At 40.9% G+C, this 22945-nt stretch overlaps 1 protein-coding gene across 3 annotated transcripts in view; it reads right to left on the bottom strand.

The window, feature by feature from the left end:
- Window positions 1-4670: 4670 nt before the first annotated feature.
- Window positions 4671-22945, bottom strand: part of LOC139574091 (5-hydroxytryptamine receptor 4-like) — a 172307-nt gene continuing 154032 nt past the window's right edge. The window contains exon 7 of one of the 3 annotated variants that reach the window (XM_071398260.1): window positions 4671-10935. In XM_071398260.1, coding sequence (XP_071254361.1) covers window positions 10845-10935 — 91 coding nt within the window. In that variant the 3' untranslated portion in view covers window positions 4671-10844. The remainder of the gene's footprint in view (window positions 10936-22945) is intronic. The other 2 variants (XM_071398261.1, XR_011674719.1) reach the window with 2 other exon arrangements.

The raw sequence follows: 22945 nt of genomic DNA, 5'->3' as shown, positions 1-22945 counted from the left end.
GGCAGTAGACACTTTAGGACACTACTAGTAAACCCATTTCCCAGCAGAGAGACAGTGCTCTAAATATCTATGGAATGTTTGGAGGAAATAATATCATACAGATAGTTGGAAAACATCACTGATGCCATCACTCATTTATTTTAGTAAAATGGCAACAGGTATCCTAAACAAAACATCTTAAACTGTAAAGGATATGCTGAATAATTACCTTACTTTGACAGGCTGGCCTTTTAAAATATATATAGTACCAGTCAAAAGTTTGGACACTATTCATTCCAAGGTTTTTCTTTATTTTGAAAATGTTCTACTTGTAGAATAATAGCGAAGACATCAAAGCTATGAAATAACACATAGGGAATCATGTAGTAACAAATCAAAATATATTTCATATTTGAGATTCTTCAAAGTAGCCACCCTTTGCCTTGATGACAGCTTTGCACACTCTTGGCATTCTCTCAACCAGCCTCATGAGGTAGTCACCTGGATTGATTACCAACAACGACGAGACGGCCTACAGGGAGGAGGTGAGGGCCCTCGGAGTGTGGTGTCAGGAAAATAACCTCACACTCAACGTCAACAAAACAAAGGAGATGATTGTGGACTTCAGGAAACAGCAGAGGGAGCACCCCCCTATCCACATCGACAGGTCAGTAGTGGAGAAGGTGGAAAGTTTTAAGTTCCTCGGTGTACACATCACGGACAAACTGAATTGGTCCACCCACACAGACAGCGTTGTGAAGAAGGCGCAGCAGCGCCTCTTCAACCTCAGGAGGCTGAAGAAATTCGGCTTGTCACCAAAAGCACTCACAAACTTCTACAGATGCACAATCGAGAGCATCCTGTCGGGCTGTATCACCGCCTGGTACGGCAACTGCTCCGCCCACAACCGTAAGGCTCTCCAGAGGGTAGTGAGGTCTGCAGAACGCATCACCGGGGGCAAACTACCTGCCCTCCAGGACACCTACACCACCCGATGTCACAGGAAGGCCATAAAGATCATCAAGGACAACAACCACCCAAGCCACTGCCTGTTCACCCCGCTATCATCCAGAAGGCGAGGTCAGTACAGGTGCATCAAAGCAGGGACCGAGAGACTGAAAAACAGCTTCTATCTCAAGGCCATCAGACTGTTAAACAGCCACCACTAACATTTAGCGGCCGCTGCCAACATACTGACTCAACTCCAGCCACTTTAAAAATGGGAATTGATGGAAATTATGTAAAAATGTACCACTAGCCACTTTAAACAATGCCACTTAATATAATGTTTACATACCCTACATTACCCATCTCATATGTATATACTGTACTCTATATCATCTACTGCATCTTGCCATCTTTATGTAATACATGTACCACTAGCCACTTTAAACTATGCCACTTTATGTTTACATACCCTACAGTACTCATCTCATATGTATATACCGTACTCTATACCATCTACTGCATCTGCCATGCCGTTCTGTACCACCACTCATTCATATATCTTTATGTACATATTCTTTATCCCTTTACACTTGTGTGTGTGTGTAAGGTAGTAGTTGTGGAATTGTTAGGTTAGATTACTTGTTGGTTATTACTGCATTGTCGGAACTAGAAGCACAAGCATTTCGCTACACTCGCATTAACATCTGCTAACCATGTGTATGTGACGAATAAATTTGATTTGATTTGATTTGATTTGAATGCATTTCAACTAACAGGTGTGCCTTCTTAAAAATGTGTAGAATTTCTTTCCTTCTTAATGTGTTTGAGCCAATCAGTTGTGTTGTGACAAGGTAGGGGTGGTATACAGATGATAGCCCTATTTGGTAAAAGACCAAGTCCATATTATGTTAAGAACAGCTCAAATAAGCAAAGAGAAACGACAGTCCATCATTACTTTAAGACATGAAGTTCAGTCAATACGGAACATTTCAAGAACTTTGAAAGTTTCTTCAAGTGCAGTTGCAAACACCATCAAGCGCTGTGATGAAACTGGCTCTCTTGAGGACCGCTACAGGAAAGGAAGACCCAGAGTTACCTGTGCTGCAGAGGATAAGTTCATTAGAGTTACCAGCCTCAGAAATTGCAGCCCAAATAAATACTTCACAGAGTTCAAGTAACAGACACATCCCAACATCAACTGTTCAGAGGAGAATGCGTGAATCAGGCCTTCATGGTCAAATTTCTGCAAAGAAACTACTACTAAAGGACACCAAGAAAAAGAAGAGGCTTGGTTTGGGATGAGTTGGACCGCAGAGTGAAGGAAAAGCAGCCAACAAGTGCCCAGCATATGTGGGAACTCCTTCAAGTCTGTTGGAAAAGCATTCCTCATGAAGCTGGTGGAGAGAATGCCAAGAGTGTGCAAGGCTGTCATCAAGGCAAAGGGTGGCTACTTCGAAGAATTCTAAGGTATTTTTTTGGTTACTACATGATTCCATATGTGTTATTTCATAGTTTTGATGTCTTCACTATTATTCTACAATGTAGAAAAGAGTGAAATAAAGAAAAACCCTTGAATGAGTAGGTGTGTAAACTTTGGACTGGTACTGTAGAAACATATCAGGAGGAGATTTGGTGAACTAAGCAATGCAGACAAAATTGAGAAGCAAAAATGCACACTTTATGAAGGAATTAAGGCAATAAGGGCGTTTGATAGCACGAGTGGCGGAAGTTCACACAGTGCTCTCATCTCTGGATTACAGTGTAGAGCCCTATAGTTTAGGGGCTGAACTCCATTCAAGTTGAGCTGAGAGATTGAGATCCTCCTCCCCTGAACTTCTAAATGTTAGATGCATTATTAGAAAGCTTATAAAGCCATTAGACTATATTTATAAAGGTCAAGTTGAGACGGTTATCAGAGCCATAGGAAATTAATGGGATCTGCAACTTAGCAGTTTACTCCTCCGCGTGACAATCAGGGAAAGACATTGTTCAGTTTCCACCCAATAATTATAAGGTTAGCTTCAGCATGGTACTTGATAACTGTTAGGGACCAATGCATCCTTTTTGTAATCAGGCCAAACTGTGAATTCAACACGGTCTTGGAAAACAATATGAAACTATTTCCATTTAAACTAAAGTTTATTTCAAAACAATAGTCTTTGAGGAATGACCAAAGTCTTCCAAAATTATATTCACACTTAACAGACTGAGAAATACATAACTGAAGGTCAGGTATGAGAAATAAAGAGGAAGTAAATAAGCAGGAAATAAGGAACGTTTGTGTGCCCCTTCATACTACGGCCAATCAGCTTCTGAAATGAATTGAATTTGGAAAATATGATTGACTATTGAGGTTTGTAAATCCTGAAACCAATTATATCTACGCTTAGTGCCAACCTATTGATTCTGAAAGTAAACAAGAAAATAGATGATTGTGCAATAGTCCAACGTGTCGTGGAACAGTGTGTGTGCTCGTGTGTGTGTGTGCAGATGTGCGTGCGTATAAGGTAGTAGTTGTGGAATTGTTAGGTTAGATTACTTGTTGGTTATTACTGCATTGTCGGAACTAGAAGCACAAGCATTTCGCTACACTCGCATTAACATCTGCTAACCATGTGTATGTAACAAATACAATTTGATTTGATTTGCATGCGCGTGCGCATTGAGTGTGAGGATACACAGTAAATGTATTTTAATGTCAAGAAGCAGAGGACGAAAGAAGGAGACTACTTTGTGTGTCAGGCACATAGCCTACCGTAATCCTAAAAGGATAGATAAAACCCCAATGTGGCAAGTCCATCTGTTAAGCCAGTTATGGAAAACTTGCTTTGACAGCTGCAGGATATTGTGATTCTGTAAGGGGTTTCCATCCGATTGAAATATGCCATTGTGTAATGAGGCTCACGTCTGTCTGTCATACTTAGGTCTGTCTGGGAACCAGGATGTGTGGTATTTGTCTGTCAAAAGTCTGTCAGTAACCAAGCAGAGCCATATGGTCCACTGTTTTGGGGCCAAAATGACACAGCAGCAACCCAGCATGTTTGTGGACCTCCGTGATATGATCAACGTTAGCCTTACTGTACTTACTAACACGGTTAGCATAATTATAAACCCCTGGGACTCTATTAAAAAACATAAGATTTACACACAGATAAGTCTGCTTTTACCTGGTACATGTAGTATGTTTATTTTAAGGACTCTCTCAGTCTGATGCAGTCCCTGTGCACTGTAAATAAACCAGAGGGGAGGTTGGGAGTGACGCACACAGCTTACCTTGTATTGGCTAAAGGAGAAATGATCTCCTGCTGTCTGAATCAATAGGCTGTATTCGAACTGTGCTGCGGGACTGGAACAGAAGGCCATTGCCTATGGTAAAAGGTTAAAGGTTCCCTACCGGAGTGACCCTCTTTATTCACGATTATATAACAAGCTAGGCAGCCAATGAACACTCCACTCCCTCACTCATTCTGTTTGAAGGGGAAAAGACTGAGAATGCTTTACATTTGGAATAAACAACTGTAATTCTCGATGGAGTGGTTGAATGATACTAATATCTGTAATCTAAATTACTTGCATGCTCCCTATTGAAACCAGGTGATGCCTAAAAGAAACTCGACGCCAGGGATTAATAACATCTCTCCGTCTTAGATCATCATTTATTCATGAGAGCTCTCACCTACCAACAGAAAAAGTCAACGTTCTGGCCCCCTGACAGAGAAGAAGTTCATGAAAATAGTGACCCATCTGTGTTCCATCAAAATAAATACTGAGGAGTTTTATTAGAAAAGTTTATTCTTCAACAACACTGTTGGGAGATTTACTGTACAACACATTCATGCTGTGAGCTTCCACGGCCTTCAGGGCAGCCTTCAGAGGTGGCACCCAAAGAGTGAGAACGGAAGGTTGGAGGAGGTTTCTAGGGTGACGACATGGCGACGACATGTTGGGGACTAACTGAAACGGAAAAACGATTGCGCCAAAGCTTCCAAACCTAAAGGGAATGTACTGCTTTGAGATTACAACTCTCTCTCAGACATTGGTTATATCTGAACAAACTTTGAAAAATGCAATACTGTGTTGAGGTGTATAAGTAGCAACATTTGTGTACGTTTGAAGGTATGACATTTGCTGCAACTTAAATGGTTTGTTGAAACTGCATGTTTCATTTTATTTCTTCCTCATTTTCCAATATCTCCCCAGATGAGTTATGTAGGTTACAATTGACATGATCTGTATATTACATTGTGGCTCTACGCGAGATGCCGTCCCTTGCCTCTGCCTCTAGACAACTGGGTCCGTATCCATCTCAGGGTAGGAGTGCTGATCTAAGATCAGTTTAGCATTTTAGTTCATAACGAATAAGATTGTAGAGACAGATCCTAGCTCAGCACTCCTTTTCTGAGACGCTTTCTGGATATGACCCACCTCAGAGTTCAGCCTCTCTCAGATGTTCTCAACATGCAGAGGCTGGGGAATACACCACGGGGACAGATGATGCCTGTGGTTCTGATCACTAATGAACAGGTGAAGCATTTAATTAATCATCGCCTTAACCTTTACATACATGCATGTAGAGCTGGGCGATATGAAAAAAAATCCATATCATGATAAATTGCCAGAATTTATGCGATAATGATGAATAGAATGATACATTTATGACATTACCTTAAACTTTACCACAGATTTTTTTTATGATCCTTTAAACCAGGGGTCTCCGACAGGTCGATCACGAGCAGCCCACCTATGAGTAGCTCGCCAAACAATTCTGAAGTATGCTATATACAACTTCCCCCAAATCCTTCTCAATTAAATGTTAACCGCAAAGCTGGCTTACCTGGCAGAAGTATATCATAAGTAAGTATATCATTTGTATGATATACTTTGTCATGAATTGAGAAGCAGCAGTACAGAACCATTGTTAGACCGGCACATTCCTCAGTCGCCAGATGTGCAATTAAAGAGGATTTACAATCAAAAATCGACATTTCTTCCAGACCTAAAAAAAGAATGTCTCATGTGATTTAAGCATTGACATGGACTCAGAACATCCAATGTTGTTGTTTCTCTATGAACAATAGGAATTTTAAAAGTGAAAAATACAACTGAGAATGTAATTTAGGAAAATCTAAAACAGAATTTTTGGGGGATAAAATGCAGATTTGAAAGGGCCCCGCTTAGAGTAGTTTATTAACCATTATTTTACCAGGTATATTGACAAAAAACATAGGGAACTACTTTCTCTTGTACACTAAGGACCCAAGGAAGAGCTGCACGTGAGAGGAGAAAATTATCATGTGTCTATTTGAAACCAATAATTTATTGTGTAACTGGTGACATATTTTTTTTTAAAGTAGCTCTCATGCTAGAAAAGGTTGGAGATCCCTGCTTTAAACTACTACTACTACTACTAATACTACTACTAGTTTGATGATTGTAGCCATCAACTGTTCCATTAACAATCACCCATATTAGCAAACTCATTTCAAACTTCACATTTCTCTAGTACAGGCTACTTATCCCAATGAACGAAATGCCTGCGATAAGTGATCGATTTGGTCGGTGTCGATCATTTTTGGTTTATTGCCCCAACTCTACGTGTATGTAACTCGACAAGTATTAAAGGAGGTTCTACAGGACTATTCACAGGGAAAGTACAATATATTACCAATGTATTACTGTACCGTTCCCAGTATCACGTCTGTTTCCAACGTTTGATAAGTAATTATACTGCATATTGTGTAACTGGTATCTGAATATACAGTATAAAATTAGGTAGTTGATGGTTCTCCTTTCAAATCTACCTCAGGGGTGTAACTAAAGTAAATGATGAAAGTTATGTTATTACCGCAAGTGGTTTTCCTCTTAAATCTCCACAGGTTGTGTTCTAATTCTGGACTTTCAACCACCAACACATAATGTACCATACATGTTGATCACAGAGATTTATATTCCAGGTGTCATGGAAACTGCCGGGCCCAGGGGAGTATGTACGCAGCACATCTATTATCACAAACAAAACATGAAGGGAAACCCCCTCCTTTTTAGTCTGGGTGAAATTCTTATGCTGGCCACGTCAATTGAAAAACTGGCAATAAAATGTTGTGATGTACAAGGTGTATGAACATCTTAAACATAAAAAAACAGCTGTATGTGACTATGCATACACATATGTGTTCTGTAGTATATGGTGGCGTACATGTTCAGGCCTTATCATTATACTGTGCTGGAAGGATAGGCCAGCAGAGCTACTGGAATGAAGAATATAAAGCCATTATAATTGCCTTGTTCAAGTCCACTGAAGAGACACAGACTCATATCCCACTTTTTGCTGAAAAATATTCCTCTATGTACACTTTAAAATCCCAGAAATATAAGCCTTAATTATGCTGGAAGTACAATGCATATATCATCTTCTTAATTGGCTGAATTAAATTCCTGAAAAGGAAAAACATACAAATTACATTTTAAGATTGTTCATGGACAAACATTATGTTGCATTGTTTGCACTGTAAGCAAGTAAAGTCCCACTCACAAAGGGAATGATTCGAGACTATTTTGATTATTATATAATTCGAATGGGTCTTCATGGATTGTACACGTGGCATTTACCTTTGTATCCAAAATAATGCCCTACAGACTTCTCCGAATGTATCATCAAAAATACAATACAAAATAAAATCTTCAGGATGAATGAAAAGGAAAGTAAATCACTTAAGTGATCAAAATACCTTTGTTTATAAAGTTGGTCTTGGACGATCTGCTGATGAGAAGACTCTGGAATAATCTTTTTGACATCATTTTCATCTATATATTACTAAAGTGCTAGTGCTTCCATTATGACGAGGTCACAGTCTGAGATAAATAGCTTTTTTTAAGGAGCATGAAAGAAGCAAGAACAAAAAAAGCAACATTGGTTTGAAATCTGTTCCAGAAGGGTTTAGCACTGTAAAGGCTCTGCCTAAACTGGGTGTACAAAACATTATTGACACCTGCTCTTTCCATGACAGACTGACCAGGTGAATCCAGGTGAAAGCTATGATCCCTTATTGGTGTCACTTGATAAATCCACTGCAATCAGTGTAGATGAAAGGGAGGGAACAGGTTAAAGAAGGGCTTTTTAAGCCTTGAGACAATTGAGACGTGGACTGTGTGTGTTTGCCATTCAGAGGGGGAATGGGCAAGACAAAAGTTTTAAGTGCATTTGAACGTGGTATAGTAGTAGGTGCTAGGCGCACCGATTTGTGTCAAGAACTGCAACGCTGCTGGGTTTTTCACTCTCAACAGTTTCCTGTGTGCATCAAGAATGGTCCACCACTCTAAGGACATACAGCCAACTTGACACAACTGTGGGAAGCATTGGAGTGAACATGGACCATAACTGTTGAATGCTTTTGACACCTTGTAGAGTCCATGCCCTGACGAATTGAGGCTGTTCTGAGGGCAAAAGTGGGGGGTGTCCTTAACATTTTGTAAACTCAGTGTATATATTCTAAATACATTTAGCTGTCAGTTGTTGCAGGAAAAAACAAGAACATTTGTATTGACCAAAACCCTTTGAATAGAAGAGCTGTCATTGCCACTGAAGATCATGCCCTGTAAAGTCTATCTAGATATATTCTGAATATTTCCTCAAATAAAACTCGAAGTTATTATTACTTCCCATGAATCTTCAGGGGAAAGATTGAGTCCAAGGACAGGAGTGAAGGAGGGAGTGACTATCATTTTGGTTTTGTAAGGAGGAAGACAGGATGGATGTAATGACTTATGGCTTAATGCTACTGGACACTGCGTAACACACTCAACCTTGCCCCAAACACCCCACTCAGAGACAACTTAATGGTAATTCTGATATTTATGTATCAACATGTACATTATAAAAAACATGAGGATCCTCTGCTCATGAGGATCATCTGCTGGGCTATCTATTAAAGCCTCATGCAGTCTTTTTAATTAATTTAAAAAAATCATCACTCAGTGTCTAATAAATCACTGGGTGTTTATTTCATGATAATAAATAAAATTATATTTGTCTATCATTTATTTCCCTGAGCCTTCTTTTGCCATTGAAATGCTCAGACTGATCGTGTGGATGTACTGATACATCTGATTAGATCATCTAGACCAGGGTTTCCCAACCCTCTCACATTTTTGTTTTAACTCTAAACTGGCACACCTGATTCAATTAGTCAATTAATCCTCACGCCTTTGCCTAATTGAATCAGATGTGGTAGTTTAGGGTTAAAACTCAAATGTGAAACATCTGAGGAGAGGGTTGGGAGACTCTGGTCTAGACTCTAGGGTAGGGGTGTCAAACTCATTCCATGGAGGGCATAGTGTCTGCTGGTTTTTCTTCAAAAAGCTTACACTAAAAGGGCATTTTCATAATTTTCACAATTTCAGGGTGTTATTTCGACCTGATAGTCTGGAAATATCATACAAAAAATGGTAAATAATGTTTTTGACTGCACTGCCCCTTTAAGACTGGACATTTCATCAGGAAGTTCAACCAACAGGGTCATTTTGTTTAAGTTGCTGGGATACGTCGCTTGAATGTGTGTTTAACGGATGAACGTATGGGGAAAATGCAGTTGGTATTCTTTACATCCTGCTGTATATGACTATGTATGATCTCTTTGCATTGTTTTCTGAAAGGAAATATTCCCAGTGCTTTGGACAGAATGTTATTAACTAAACCATTGAGCCTCTATTTGGTGACTCATAGAAAATGAAATGCTGGCTTTGGTGGCGATTGCCTTTTAAACGAGCTAGTCATCATTGGTAGCCTACTGAAGGTTTCAGCAAATGGAATGGTTTGCTTTGGAATAGCACAGGAAAAGAAAGTCAATGTTTACATTTCAGGTGCAAGGTAAATATACATTTCAAGGGATACCTCGGATTGTTCATGAATACAAAATGCCGGAAAATTGGAGTACACTCTAGCAAATGTTTTCGGACTCCTGTTAGTAATGCATAAGAAATGGGATGTTGCTGTGGACTAGACTAAACACGTGTGGTGTTGAGAGGGGCACTTCATGAAGTATAGGACATGATCTCAAGCATACACCCACATACTGGACGTAGTATGCACGTACTCTGTAGTAGACAACACACATCAGTAGGAGGGAAAATACTGTGACCAAGATTCAATTGCTTCAGCAACCACCATCTTTCAAAACATGTCCGTCTTATTGCACGGTCCATCTTTGTCGACATCTGAGAGGGGAGCCATGAGAGAGAAGGGATCATTTGTAAAGTGTAGTAGCTAATAGTGCACTCCAGGGGCTGAATTATTTCATCACATACCATACAATACCGTGGGTGTGTTAAAATACTTTATCACTTTCGGCTTTTGACGATTATGCAGAGCATCAAAGGAACGTTATGGGATCTAGGCTGATTGAGTATAGTGCACCAATGACAGGGAGAGATAAGAGACCTGAAGTTGAATAAAATGAGAACATTTTCAAGTTAATGCTTCATTCTAAATGAAGGGGTTATGAGCCCTCTGCCTGTTTGAAATTGCACCTCCTTAGATCAATAAAGCTTATTGAAATGTTTATATTGGTGACAGATAACACTAAGCATTACTGGAACATCCGTTAACTAACAGAGCTAACTATAGTGGATCAGAAAGATAGAGTGTTTTTCTTCCTTTTCTAAGCAAAGGAAATATGAAACGACATATCTTAAAACAAAGTTAATATCAAATAGCTTTGTCAACATTATTCACCTTAAAGTATTCCACAGTCCATAATCGATCCCGCTACTAAGAATTCAGTCCAAACATGTTGTTGGTTTGGCTGTCTCTCAGTGGGAGAGGCCGCCTTAGAATGACTCCCTCTAGGGCTGGATCTGGTTCCGACCCAGTCCCTGTCTCAGATTGCACAGGGTAGTGTCTGTCTGACTGTCTGTGGTTGTCAGAAGCAGGACTCCGGCGACTCTGTGTCCTCTTTTTGCAACGACTGCTTTTCCTTTTCAATATGGTTTCCATTGTGCAGGGCAGCATACCTGAAATTATACAAACACAGAATGTAACATTTAATTTCAAACTGACATTGGGTAATCATTCAATTAACTTCAATGTCCGAGATGCATCAATACTCTTTGATGAGTAACCCCTAAAACAAACATTTCAAAGAATACAGAACGAACAGAACAATAGATTTTACACAGGACTCACTGTTTTGTTGAACTTGGAGCCTACCCTTAAAATGAGAGGGGTATTGTTAAGTAACTTAAAACCACATGAAGCGAGCAGCACTCCTGCCTGATTCAAGCAGTCTGGTTAATGTGAAGCTCTGGGATTACAGTAAAAATTGGGTTTGGCTCTGCGGAGGTGAGCCTGATGTTCTCTTTTCTGGGGTTGTTGTTGGCTGCAATACAGGAGTGGAACTTCAGTGAAACCTTAACTGGTTCCACTCTAAGGGTCATGATAAATCAGGATTAGTGATAAACCTACGATGTTGTCAGCATGCTTTAAATGACAATATTCAGATCCACTATACAAATATACCCCACAAATCATACAATCCAACATAGAAAAGTGGGATAGGAGGCTGAGTCAAGCCAGTGCCAAGTCTACAAGACTCCTACTTGAGATGACTATCCCTTTCACCATCTGGCATCATGAGAACTTGAAGATACACCAAAAAGGCAGATATTTTTCCTTTAATGGATGGCTGAAATCGTGTCATGTTGATGATACAGAATGGTGAGTGAAAACCATCCATTTTAGACGCAAGTCATGATTTTAACTTTGACAAGTTTAGGGCCACAGATGTTTTCTTAATACTTATTTTTGCTGACACAGTAAAACATTACTTCGCTACCTCTCAGATGAGTAAGCGATATGATCAACAGTTTCCTATTTCTTCAAATTCTGTGACGCTTTGCACTGATCATCTCCCCACAAAGGACATACAATCAGAAGTTGGAATGAGCTCCCTAGAAAGTACAAAACGGTCACATTGACTGTAACGTGATCATTAATTCACTCCAAATATAAAACATACTTTCAAGGGAAATTGAGACATATGAATATGGCAAAAATCATTGCATAAAATAATCATGCTAACTAAATTACATTTCCCACGTGCAAGAAAGCAAATCATCAAACAGGTGAGGAAGAAACACCATTTGGAAACCATATAATGAGTGATTTCTCTGGAGTAAATCGCTTACATTGAAGTGAATCAAACCATTCACTGTCATATTGACTCGATGTCTCTGTTTGAGAGGTGGAAGCCATCCTAAAACCATTAGGATCTGTTTTCATAAACAACCAAACCAAAGGCAATTCCTGCTTAGAAATTGGCTGTGAAATTTACTTTTAAAAAAACCCTCAAAACTGTCTAATGTTCCGGGATTTAAGGAAATGTGCTAGAGGTTTCCAATGGAGCAGAACCCAAAATTGCTACCACATTGCAGTGTTTAACCCAAAATGTCCTGCTTGTGGTGGTACAACTGATATAGTGGTACCAATTACCCACAGAGAGGACCACAGACTGAAAGGAAGATGGTGACACTGCTCCTAATGGATAATATGCTCTGGAAACACATGACTTAGATTATGATGCAGTAATTGCAGTGATCGAGGGGCAGATGAGTCCATCGCCTCTTTTTCTCTGTATCCCTATATCAGCTCCTGAGCTCTGTAATAAGGGATAGCAGCAACGCATACAGTAGGCCAGAGCACCCTCTTGACTGGCATGTCCACCACACATTCTCTGCTGCCCTCTCTCTGATTCTCATCCTGACTTTATTAACGCTTAACCGCTGACATTTTAATGTAATCCATCCAAACCTTTTAGAGAGCTTGTCTTACGGTTCATTTAAACAGTTTTGCTAGTCGCTGGGCTTTAAACCCCCTAGAGTCTAGTGACGGTGTGTTAATCTAAGTAACCGAATAAAAAGAATTCCCATCAGAATCTGTCAGTTTAAAACCCTCTAGTCTATGCCCTGTCAAAGCCGGGGTAGGGGTTCTACTAAGCTAACATATGGAATTGATTTAAGATGGTCACACCAAGGATCATTTAACTATTTTATTAAACATTTTAAGACCCCTTAAGGCACAGGTGTCAAACTCATTCCACGGGGGGCCGAGTGTCTGCGGGTTTTCGCTCCTCCCTTGTACTTGATTGATGAATTAACATCACTAATTAGTTAGGAACTCCCCACACCTGGTTGTCTAGGGCTTTATTGAAAGGAAAAACCAAAAACCTGCAGACACTAGGCCCTCCGTGGAATGAGTTTGACACCCCTGCCTTAAGGTATCAAAAAATATTTGATGAAACATTGAATTTGGCATTACTGCTATTAGCCTATATAACTCACTGAATAACAGATTCACTAAATGGAACAGATTGTCCCCCCAAAAAATCAAAAGAAAGTTTGTTCTGAAATGTCTGTTCTATATCTGAGAGATATAAGAAAGATCAGGAAACATTTTTTTTTCTTTCTCCATATATACTTCCATACATTGTTTTTACTGGTACCTATGACCTTTTGACGAGTCTTGTTAGAGCAAAACAACTGACATGTACTGTACGTGTTCGCAACAGATTCACCTTTCCACAGAGGGGTCATATTAGTCCCATGACGCTTGTCGGGTGCGGAGAAGATGAGAGTCTCATCTTTCCACAGAGGGGTTTGTAGGCCAAACCGCTTGGACGCTTTAGATGTTTTAGTGAGAAGACCGATTTTCAGGATGTCTCATGGTCTGACAAACACCGCTTTAGCTCTGCCATCGGCGGCTGCAGTGGATTGAGACGCACCTCCAAGCAAAAAAATACAAAAAGCTACAGCTTAAACAGACGGATTTTGATGGAAATTGTAGGAGAAAAGGTTAAGCGAGAGATTTTTGCATGGGCTGCGTCTCAATCCACCACATCCGCCTGTGGCAGCCTTCTGCATCTACGGTTGAAGGTGGCCGAACTACAGCGTGGTTTGTCAGACCATGAGACATCCCGAAAAACGTTCTTCTCACGAAAAACTCGGTAGCGTTTGAATGGTCGGCCAAACCGTTCAGTTCGAAAGGTTTGGCCTAAAAAAATAATATGACCACTCTGTGGAAAGATGAGACTCTCAGGAACACGAGTGTGTTCTCTGATTTTCTCTACAACCCCCACGGGACTCGTCTGAAGTTGGTACCGTCCATGTGCCAACTTCTGTTTGTAGCATCCAAACTGTTTAGGCTACAAACTAATGTGAAAAAGGAAGATTCTCACAAACACGATGGTGTTCTCCGTTTTGCTCTACGGCCCCCACAAGTGCCACGGGACTCGTCTGAAGGTAACCAGTACTAGTTTAAAAAATCTATGGAAGAATGACGGTAGTTTTGTGCCTACCACAAAAAAAGGGTTAAATATGTGTTAAAAAATATATATTTACACTACCGGTCAAAAGTTTTAGAACACCTACTCATTCAAGGGTTTTTCTTTATTTTTAATATGTTCTACTTTGCAAAATAATAGGGAAGATATCAAAACTACGAAATAACACATATTGAATCATGTAGTAACCAAAAAAGTTTTAACAAATCAAAATATATATTATATTTGAGATCCTTCAAATAGCCACCCTTTGCCTTGATGACAGCTTTGCACACTTGTCATTCTCTCAACCAGCTTCACCTGGAATGCTTTTCCAACAGTCTTGAAGGACTTCCCACATATGCTGAGCACTTGTTGGCTGCTTTTCCTTCACTCTGCAGTCCGACTCATCCCAAACCATCTCAATTCGGTTGAGGTTGGGTGATTGTGGAGGCCAGGTCATCTGATGCAGCACTCCATCACTCTCCTTCTTGGTTAAATAGCCCTTACACAGCCTGGAGGTGTGTTGGGTCATTGTCCTGTTGAAAAACAAATGATAGTCCCACTAAGCCCAAACCAGATGGGATGGCGTATCGGTGCAGAATGCTGTGGTAGCCATTCTGGTTAAGTGTGCTTTGATTGGGGCCTCCCGGGTGGCGCAGTGGTCTAGAGCACTGCATCGCAGTGCTATGCTGCGCCACCAGAGTCTGGGTTCGCGCCCAGGCTCTGTCGCAGCCGGCCGCGACCGGGAGGTCCGTGGGGCGACGCACAATTGGCTTAGCGTCGTCCGGGTTAGGGAGGGTTTGGCCGGTAGGGATATCCTTGTCTCATCGCGCTCCAGCGACTCCTGTGGCGGGCCGGGCGCAGTGCGCGCTAACTGAGGGGGGCGGGTGCACGGTGTTTCCTCCGACACATTGGTGCGGCTGGCTTCCGGGTTGGAGGCGCGCTGTGTTAAGAAGCAGTGCGGCTTGGTTGGGTTGTGCTTCGGAGGACGCATGACTTTCGACCTTCGTCTCTCCCGAGCCCGTACGGGAGTTGTAGCGATGAGACAAGATAGTAATTACTAGCGATTGGATACCACGAAAATTGGGGAGAAAAGGGGATAAAAATTAAAAAAAAAAAAAAAAAAGTGTGCTTTGATTAAAAAAAAAATCACAGACAGTGTCACTAGCAAAGCACCCCCACACCATAACACCCCCTCCTCCATGCTTTACGGTGGAAAATACACATGCAGAGATCATCTGTTCACCCACATGCATCTCACAAAGACAAAGCGGTTGGAACCAGAAATCTCCAATTTGGACTCCAGACCAAAGGACAAATGTCCACCGGTCTAATGTCCATTGCTCGTGTTTCTTGTCCCAAGCAAGTCTCTTCTTCTTATTGGCGTCCTTTAGTAGTGGTTTCATTGCAGAAATTCGACCATGAAGGCCTGATTCACAGTCTCCTCTGAACAGTTGATGTTGAGATGTGTCTGTTACTTGAACACCATGAAGCATTTATTTGGTCTCCAATTTCTGAGGCTGGTAACTCTAATGAACTTATCTTCTACAGCAGAGGTAACTCTGCGTCTTCCATTCCAGTGGCGGTCCTCATGAGAGCCAGTTTACGTATTGACTAACCATGTCTTAAAGTAAAGTTATCTTTGCTTATTTGAGCTGTTCTTAACATAATATGGACTTGGTCATTTCACCCCCCCCCCCCCCTCCCCCCCATTTCAATTAACTGAAATGCATTCCAGGTGACTACCTCATGAAGCTGCTTGAGAGAATGTCAAGAGTGTGCAAAGCTGTCATCAAGGCAAAGTGTGGCTATTTGAAGAATCTCAAATATAAAATACAAATGATTTGTTTAATACTTTTTTTGGTTATTACATGATTCCATATGTGTTATTTCATAGTTTTAATTTCTTCAATATTATTCTATAATGTAGAAAATAGTCAAAATAAAGAAAAACCCTTGAATTAGTAGGTGTTCTAAAACTTTTGACCGGTAGTGTATATTTCCCGAGTGTATATTTCCTGAACCCCCAACGGCTTAGACCCTTAAGAATTAAATGTCACAAACAATGTAGGCTTCCTGAATCCAAAACTTTACTTGGGCAAGCTTAGAAATAGGAACAAATACCTGCCTTTTGTCACCTGCCCTGTATATACAGTAAACTGGTGGTGGATGATCAAGGAACTGTTCGAGAGACATCCAACTCAGGCCCGTATCCACAAATCATCTCAGAGTAGGAGTGCTGATCTAGGATCTGTCACTACAATCATATTCAATAGTACCTAAAAGGCTAAACTGATCCTAGATCAGCACTCCTACTCTGTGACGCTTTGTGGATATGAGCCCAGGTCTCATCTCATTGGTATTAATGGCTCATTACCACTGACCACAGCATAACAGCCACTCAGCTGTGGCCACAGCAGTCAAGTGTTTGATCTGTGCCATATGCTTCACTGTGGGTTAGACACAGTGCTGCCTCTGAGAGTTCAACAAACTCCATAATGTAACTAGAACAAGAATTACTGTATACATTTTCAGCTATTCTGTTAGAGGATGGTAATTCAAAGTGAACACCATCATTTATTGTGAGAGGGCTTAAACTTTTAAACTTTGGTCTCGGAGAATAAATACATGTGCTCATTCTAACAGATTTTGTCTGAACAACTTTGTTCGGAGAATGACTAAACAGTTGGGCATCCGTTTGAAAATATAAATAGTGAAATTAAATGAATCAGAGAGCAGTGCTGAGAATCTAACTAATTAGATAATAACATGTTTTCCAGTTTGTTTATCTGGTTATCTGGGCGACGTCAGAGCGAAGAATAAATGTTTTGCCATTTCAGCCTGCTAAGGAGAACAATCTATGGCAGAGGAGCAGGGGTCAAAGCTTCCTTACTGAGCTGTTTGGAATTAAATAGGGAAGTAAAACCCAGATAACTTGATCCTCTTGGTAATAGGCAACTCTGCAATTCCAACCTTCTTTTGGAGGAGGAGAGGGAATTTATTACAAACTAATCTACTCCAACATGTTCTAGTTCACAACAGGGTGTCACGTAAAACCTTCCCAGCGTGAAATAGTTCCTAATCGTTCTGATTGTGTTCTAAAATGTATCCCACATGTAAATGTTCCCAGTTCAATAATTGCATCTTTTTTTGTGGATGTCTGAGCTCATGTGGATGTTTCTCTCTCACCCTCCCTCAACCTCAAGAAACTGTTCTGTCTGCATGCGCATTTGCTTCACACATCTGCAAATCAATGGTGGCCAGGAGTATTGACTCTGACCAATCAGAAGCTTGTTGAGGCGTGAGGTCAGCATATAAATTCCCGGACTCATGTGTCAAAGTGCTGACGGTTGATGTGAGGAGAGATTCTTTGCAATTGCAAAGACTTGGGTGCTACGTTTTCGGTTGCCAGTGCATATATGTTTGTTAGTTAGTTAGCTATACAAACAAGTTAAAACTGCACACCTCTGAGAAGATGCCATCTTTACCAGTTTATAGCTAATTATGCTAGTTAGCTAGCCAAATCAAGAGCGAGGGGGTGTGAGAGAAACATCTGCATGAGCTCAGCCATCCACACAGACGCACGTGCAAATTATTGACTGGGAACTTTTTCACGCAGTGAAAATCTTTACAACATGGCGTCACAATCACAACACAATCAGAATGATTGGGAACTATTTCACGCCGGGAAGATTTTTTACATGACACAGGGCACAGGGAGGGCATCAGGACACAGCAGGAGGGGCCTCCCTTCATTACACTGGGGCTCACGTTCCACCTGTCTTTCTCCAGAAGAGGGACAGGCAGGGGGGCGCCCCCAGATTTGAAGACTTGAAGTCTTTAATGAACGATGCCAGCCTGATTAAGCAAGCTATTGTCTCTCTGAGGATGTAGGCTGAATGAAGGGTACGGCTCCACATCCACTACCCACTGCTGTTTCCAGTATTTATTTATGCAAAGTCGCATTAACATAGGAACCTCATTTACATAGGAATTTCATTAGGATAGAAATGTATTTTTGAAGGTAGCCTTAAATGAGACATGGCACCATAGAGAATGCCCATATGCTAATCTGGATATAGAGATGGAGCTCCATCATACAGAATGCCCATATGCTAGTCTGGATATAGACATGGAGCTCCATCATACAGACTGCCCATATGCTAGTCTGGATATAGACATGGAGCTCCATCATACAGACTGCCCATATGCTAGTCTGGATATAGACATGGAGCTCCATCATACAGACTGCCCATATGCTAGTCTGGATATAGACATGGAGCTCCATCCTACAGAATGCCCATATGCTAGTCTGGATATAGAGATGGAGCTCCATCATACAGAATGCCCATATGCTAGTCTGGATATAGACATGGAGCTCCATCATACAGAATGCCCATATGCTAGTCTGGATATAGACATGGAGCTCCATCCTACAGAATGCCCATATGCTAGTCTGGATATAGACATGGAGCTCCATCATACAGAATGCCCATATGCTAGTCTGGATATAGACATGGAGCTCCATCATACAGAATGCCCATATGCTAGTCTGGATATAGAGATGGAGCTCCATCATACAGAATGCCCACATGCTAGTCTGGATATAGACATGGAGCTCCATCATACAGAATGCCCATATGCTAGTCTGGATATAGAGATGGAGCTCCATCATACAGAATGCCCATATGCTAGTCTGGATATAGACATGGAACTCCAAACAGGGCCCAGTGCAAGACTGGCAGGACCACAGAGAGAAGTCAAGCAGTGTGATTGATCATTCAGTGAGGGGTCCAGAATACGGACAGTTCCCTGGCTGGTTAGAAACACACACACACCTACAATCAGGGCAGGGGCCAGACAGGCACCAAATTCCAGCAGGCAGCTGTGGGTGTCCAGGCTAGCTAACACACAGGGGAGCCAGCTGTGGTAGTTGGAGGAACGTTGTGTCTGTTTCAAGATAATAACATCAACATGCTGAAACTCTAAATGGAACAAAGGTAGTTTGATTACTTCTAGTTGAGTGACGGTTGCCGTTGCAGTGGTAGAGCATTCCTGACCTGATTGTTTCTTTGACTGGAATGAGGAGCCAACATGGAGAGAGCAAAAATAAGAAAAGTACCTACGAGTCCCATGGGAGAGGAGAAGTCTGTTTGCCTTACAATTCAGATGGCCTGTTTGTGTGCGTGTGAGTGTGTGTGCGAGGTGTGAGTGTCTGTGGGTGTTTGACAGAGAGAGCGTTGAGTAATGAGAATAAGACAGAGTAAACCTTTGTGTGTGAACATGTTTTTAAAAAGTGTGTTGTGGAGAGGAGTGTGCTGTAAATGTACAAGTCTGATGCCTTTTTGTCTTCACATAAACCAGAAAAGAAATCTTGCAATACATTTTCAGAGGCCGGCCCCAACACCTGAAGTTCTATGGCCAAAGTTTAGGTGAGGACCGCACTAAAGGGGGTCCTATCCCCGCTTTCCGATGGGAGAAAAATAATATTGCATTTTCTTTGAGAACATTCCCATCATTTAAACTCCCGAGTGGCGCAGCGGTCTAAGGCACTGCATCTTAGTGCAAGAGGTGTCACTACAGTCCCTGGTTCAAATCCAGACTGTATCACATCTGGCAATGATTGGGAGTCCCATAAGGCAGCGCACAATAGGCACAGTGTCGTCTGGGTTTGGCCGGGCTAGGCCGTCATTGTAAATAAGAATTTGTTCTTAAATAAAAGGTTACATTTACATTTGAAAAAATCACAGTATGTGAGCCTCACAGCCAGAGCAGCCAGGGGAATACAGTAGGGTGAAGAGCGTTGACTCAGGTGAGACCAGACTGCTGTTCATGAATAATTGTAGCTAGCTGCTGGCAGACAACATCCCAAGATGACATTACATATTTCAATGGGCGGAAAACTTAGGAAACACAACATAGAAAAATACCAGCTAGTGTTCACCTGCTCATCGCCAACAGGAGAGCATAAGCATTTATGATTCAGGACAGTGCTGCACCACACACGTGATGGTTAGAGGTGTGGTGTTTCATTGACTAATTCATACAAAAGTTACTTTTAAAACTCTTCACATTTCATATTGAAGACAATGGTTACTTTTACGATAATTTATACATTATACTACACCACTATGACACAGAGCAGACACCACACAAATAGAAGGAGTAACTCTAAAATGAATGGACTCTCCAAGAAACCTGCAGCTGGACTGTGTGATGGTAGCCCAGAGTGCTGAATTTCCTACAGTCCATTTGAAGAGGAAAACCCTCATATTTAGGTGATGCCCTGACAGTGTAAAACAAACAGCTTTAAATCATATGTTCAGAGTTAATCCCAAAAAAATTCAACTCATGTTTAAGGTGGAAACACTGATGGGGAGAGAGAGAGAGCGAGAGAGAGAGAGACTCTGTCAGACCTGGGCCCTAACATGTAAATCTCAGTAAGACAAAAATAATTGTGTTCCAAAAAAGGTCTAGTTGCCAGGACCAGAAACATAAATTCCATCTAGACACCGTTGCCCTAGAGCACACAAAAAACGATACATACCTCGGCCTAAACATCAGTGCCACAGGTAACTTCCTCAAAGTTGTGAACAATCTGAGACAAGGCAAGAAGGGCCTTCCTTCTATGCCATCAAAAGGAACATACAATTCAACATACCATTTAGGATCTGGCAAAAAATACTTGAATCATTTATAGAACCCATTGCCCTTTATGGTTGTGAGGTCTGGGGTCTGCTCACCAACCAAGAATTCACAAAATGGGGCAAACACCAAATTGAGACTCCACATGCAGAATTCTGCAAAAATATCCTGTGTACAATGTAAAACATCAAATGATGCATGCAGAGTAGAATTAGGCCGATACTCGCTAATTATCAAAATCCAAAAAAGAGCCGTTAAATTCTACAACCACCTAAAAGAAAGCGATTCCCAAACCTTCCATAACAAAACCATCACCTACAGAGAAATGAACCTGGACAAGAGCCCTCTAAGCAAGCTGGTCCTGAGGCTCTGTTCACAAACACAAACAGACCCCACAGAGCCCCAGGACAGCAACACCAATTAGACCCAACCAAATGATGTGAAAACAAAAAGATAATTACTTGACACATTGAAAAGAATTTACAAAAAAACAGAGCAAACTAGAATACTATTTGGCCCTAAACAGAGAGTACACAGTGGCAGACCACTGTGACTGACCGGAAATTAAGGAAATGTTTGACTATGTACAGACTCAGTGAGCATGGCCTTGCTATTGAGAAATGCCGCTGAAGGCAGACCTGGCTCTCAAGAGAAGACAGGCTACAAAATGAGGTGGAAACTGAGCTGCACTTCCTCACCTCCTGCCAAATGTATGACCACATTAGAGACACATATTTCCCTTAGATTACACACACCCACAAAGAATTCAAAAACAAATACAATTTTGATAAACTCCCACATCTACTGGTTGAAATACCACAGTGTGCAATCACAGCAGCAAGATTCGTGACCTGTTGCGACAAGAAAATGGGAACCAGTAAAGAACAAACAACCATTGTAAATACAACCTATATTTATGTTGATTTATTTTCCATTTTGTACTTTAACTACTTGCGCATCATTACAACACTGTATACAGACATAATATTACATTTGACATGTCTTTATTCTTTTGGAACATTTGTGAGTGTAATGTTTACTGTTCATTTTGTTCATTTCACTTTTGTTTATTATCTACTTCACTTTATTTGGCAATATAAACATGTTTCCCATGCCAATAAAGCCCCTTGAGAGAGAGAGACCCTTTCTTCTGACTTCCGTGGTAGATTTTCCTCAACAGCTCTACAGCGTGACCATCAGATAGGCTATTCACTGATTGATTGATGCTCTTTTCTGTAACTAGGGGAGCATGCGTTGAATGTCAACCTTGCACTTGTGTTCTTTAAATTCATATGCCAACTTTTAAATTAAATGTCACGGGTGCATTCATGTTTCCTATAAAGTGCATTTGGAAAGTATTCAGTCCCCTTGCCTTTTTCCACATTTTGTTACGTTACAGCCTTATTCTAAGATTGATTACATGTATTTTTTCCCTCATCCATCTACACACAATACTCTAACGACAAAGAGAAAACAGTTTTTAAATGTATTAAAAACCAAAGAAACAGAAATACCTTATTTATATACAGTTGAAGTCGGAAGTTTGCATACACCTTCGCCAAATACATTTAAACTCCGTTTTTCACAATCCCTGACATTTAATCCGAGTAAATACCCCCTGTTTTAGGTCAGTTAGGATCACCACTTTATTTTAAGAATGTGAAATGTCAGAATAATAGCAGAGAGAATGATTTATTTAAGCTTTTATTTCTTTCATCACATTCCCAGTGGGTCAGAAGTTTACATACACTCAATTAGTATTTGATAGCATTGCCTTTCAATTGTTTAACTTGTTTAGCTTCCCACAATAAGTTGCGTGAATTTTGGCCCATTCCTCATGAGAGTCAGGTTTGTAGACCTCCTTGCTTGCAAACACTTTTTCAGTTCTGCCCACAAATGTTCTATAGGATTGAGGTCAGGGCTTTGTGATGGCCACTTCAATACCTTGACGTTGATGTCCTTAAGCCATTTTGCCACAACTTTGGAAGTATGCTTGGGGTCATTGTCCATTTGGAAGACCCATTTGCGACCAAGCTTTAACTTCCTGACTGATGTCTTGA

The sequence above is a fragment of the Salvelinus alpinus genome, chromosome 4, assembly GCF_045679555.1.
Source record: "Salvelinus alpinus chromosome 4, SLU_Salpinus.1, whole genome shotgun sequence".
NCBI lineage: Eukaryota > Metazoa > Chordata > Actinopteri > Salmoniformes > Salmonidae > Salvelinus > Salvelinus alpinus.
The sequence above is the reverse complement of the archived record's forward strand: the minus strand, read 5'-3'. Positions and strand labels throughout refer to the sequence as shown.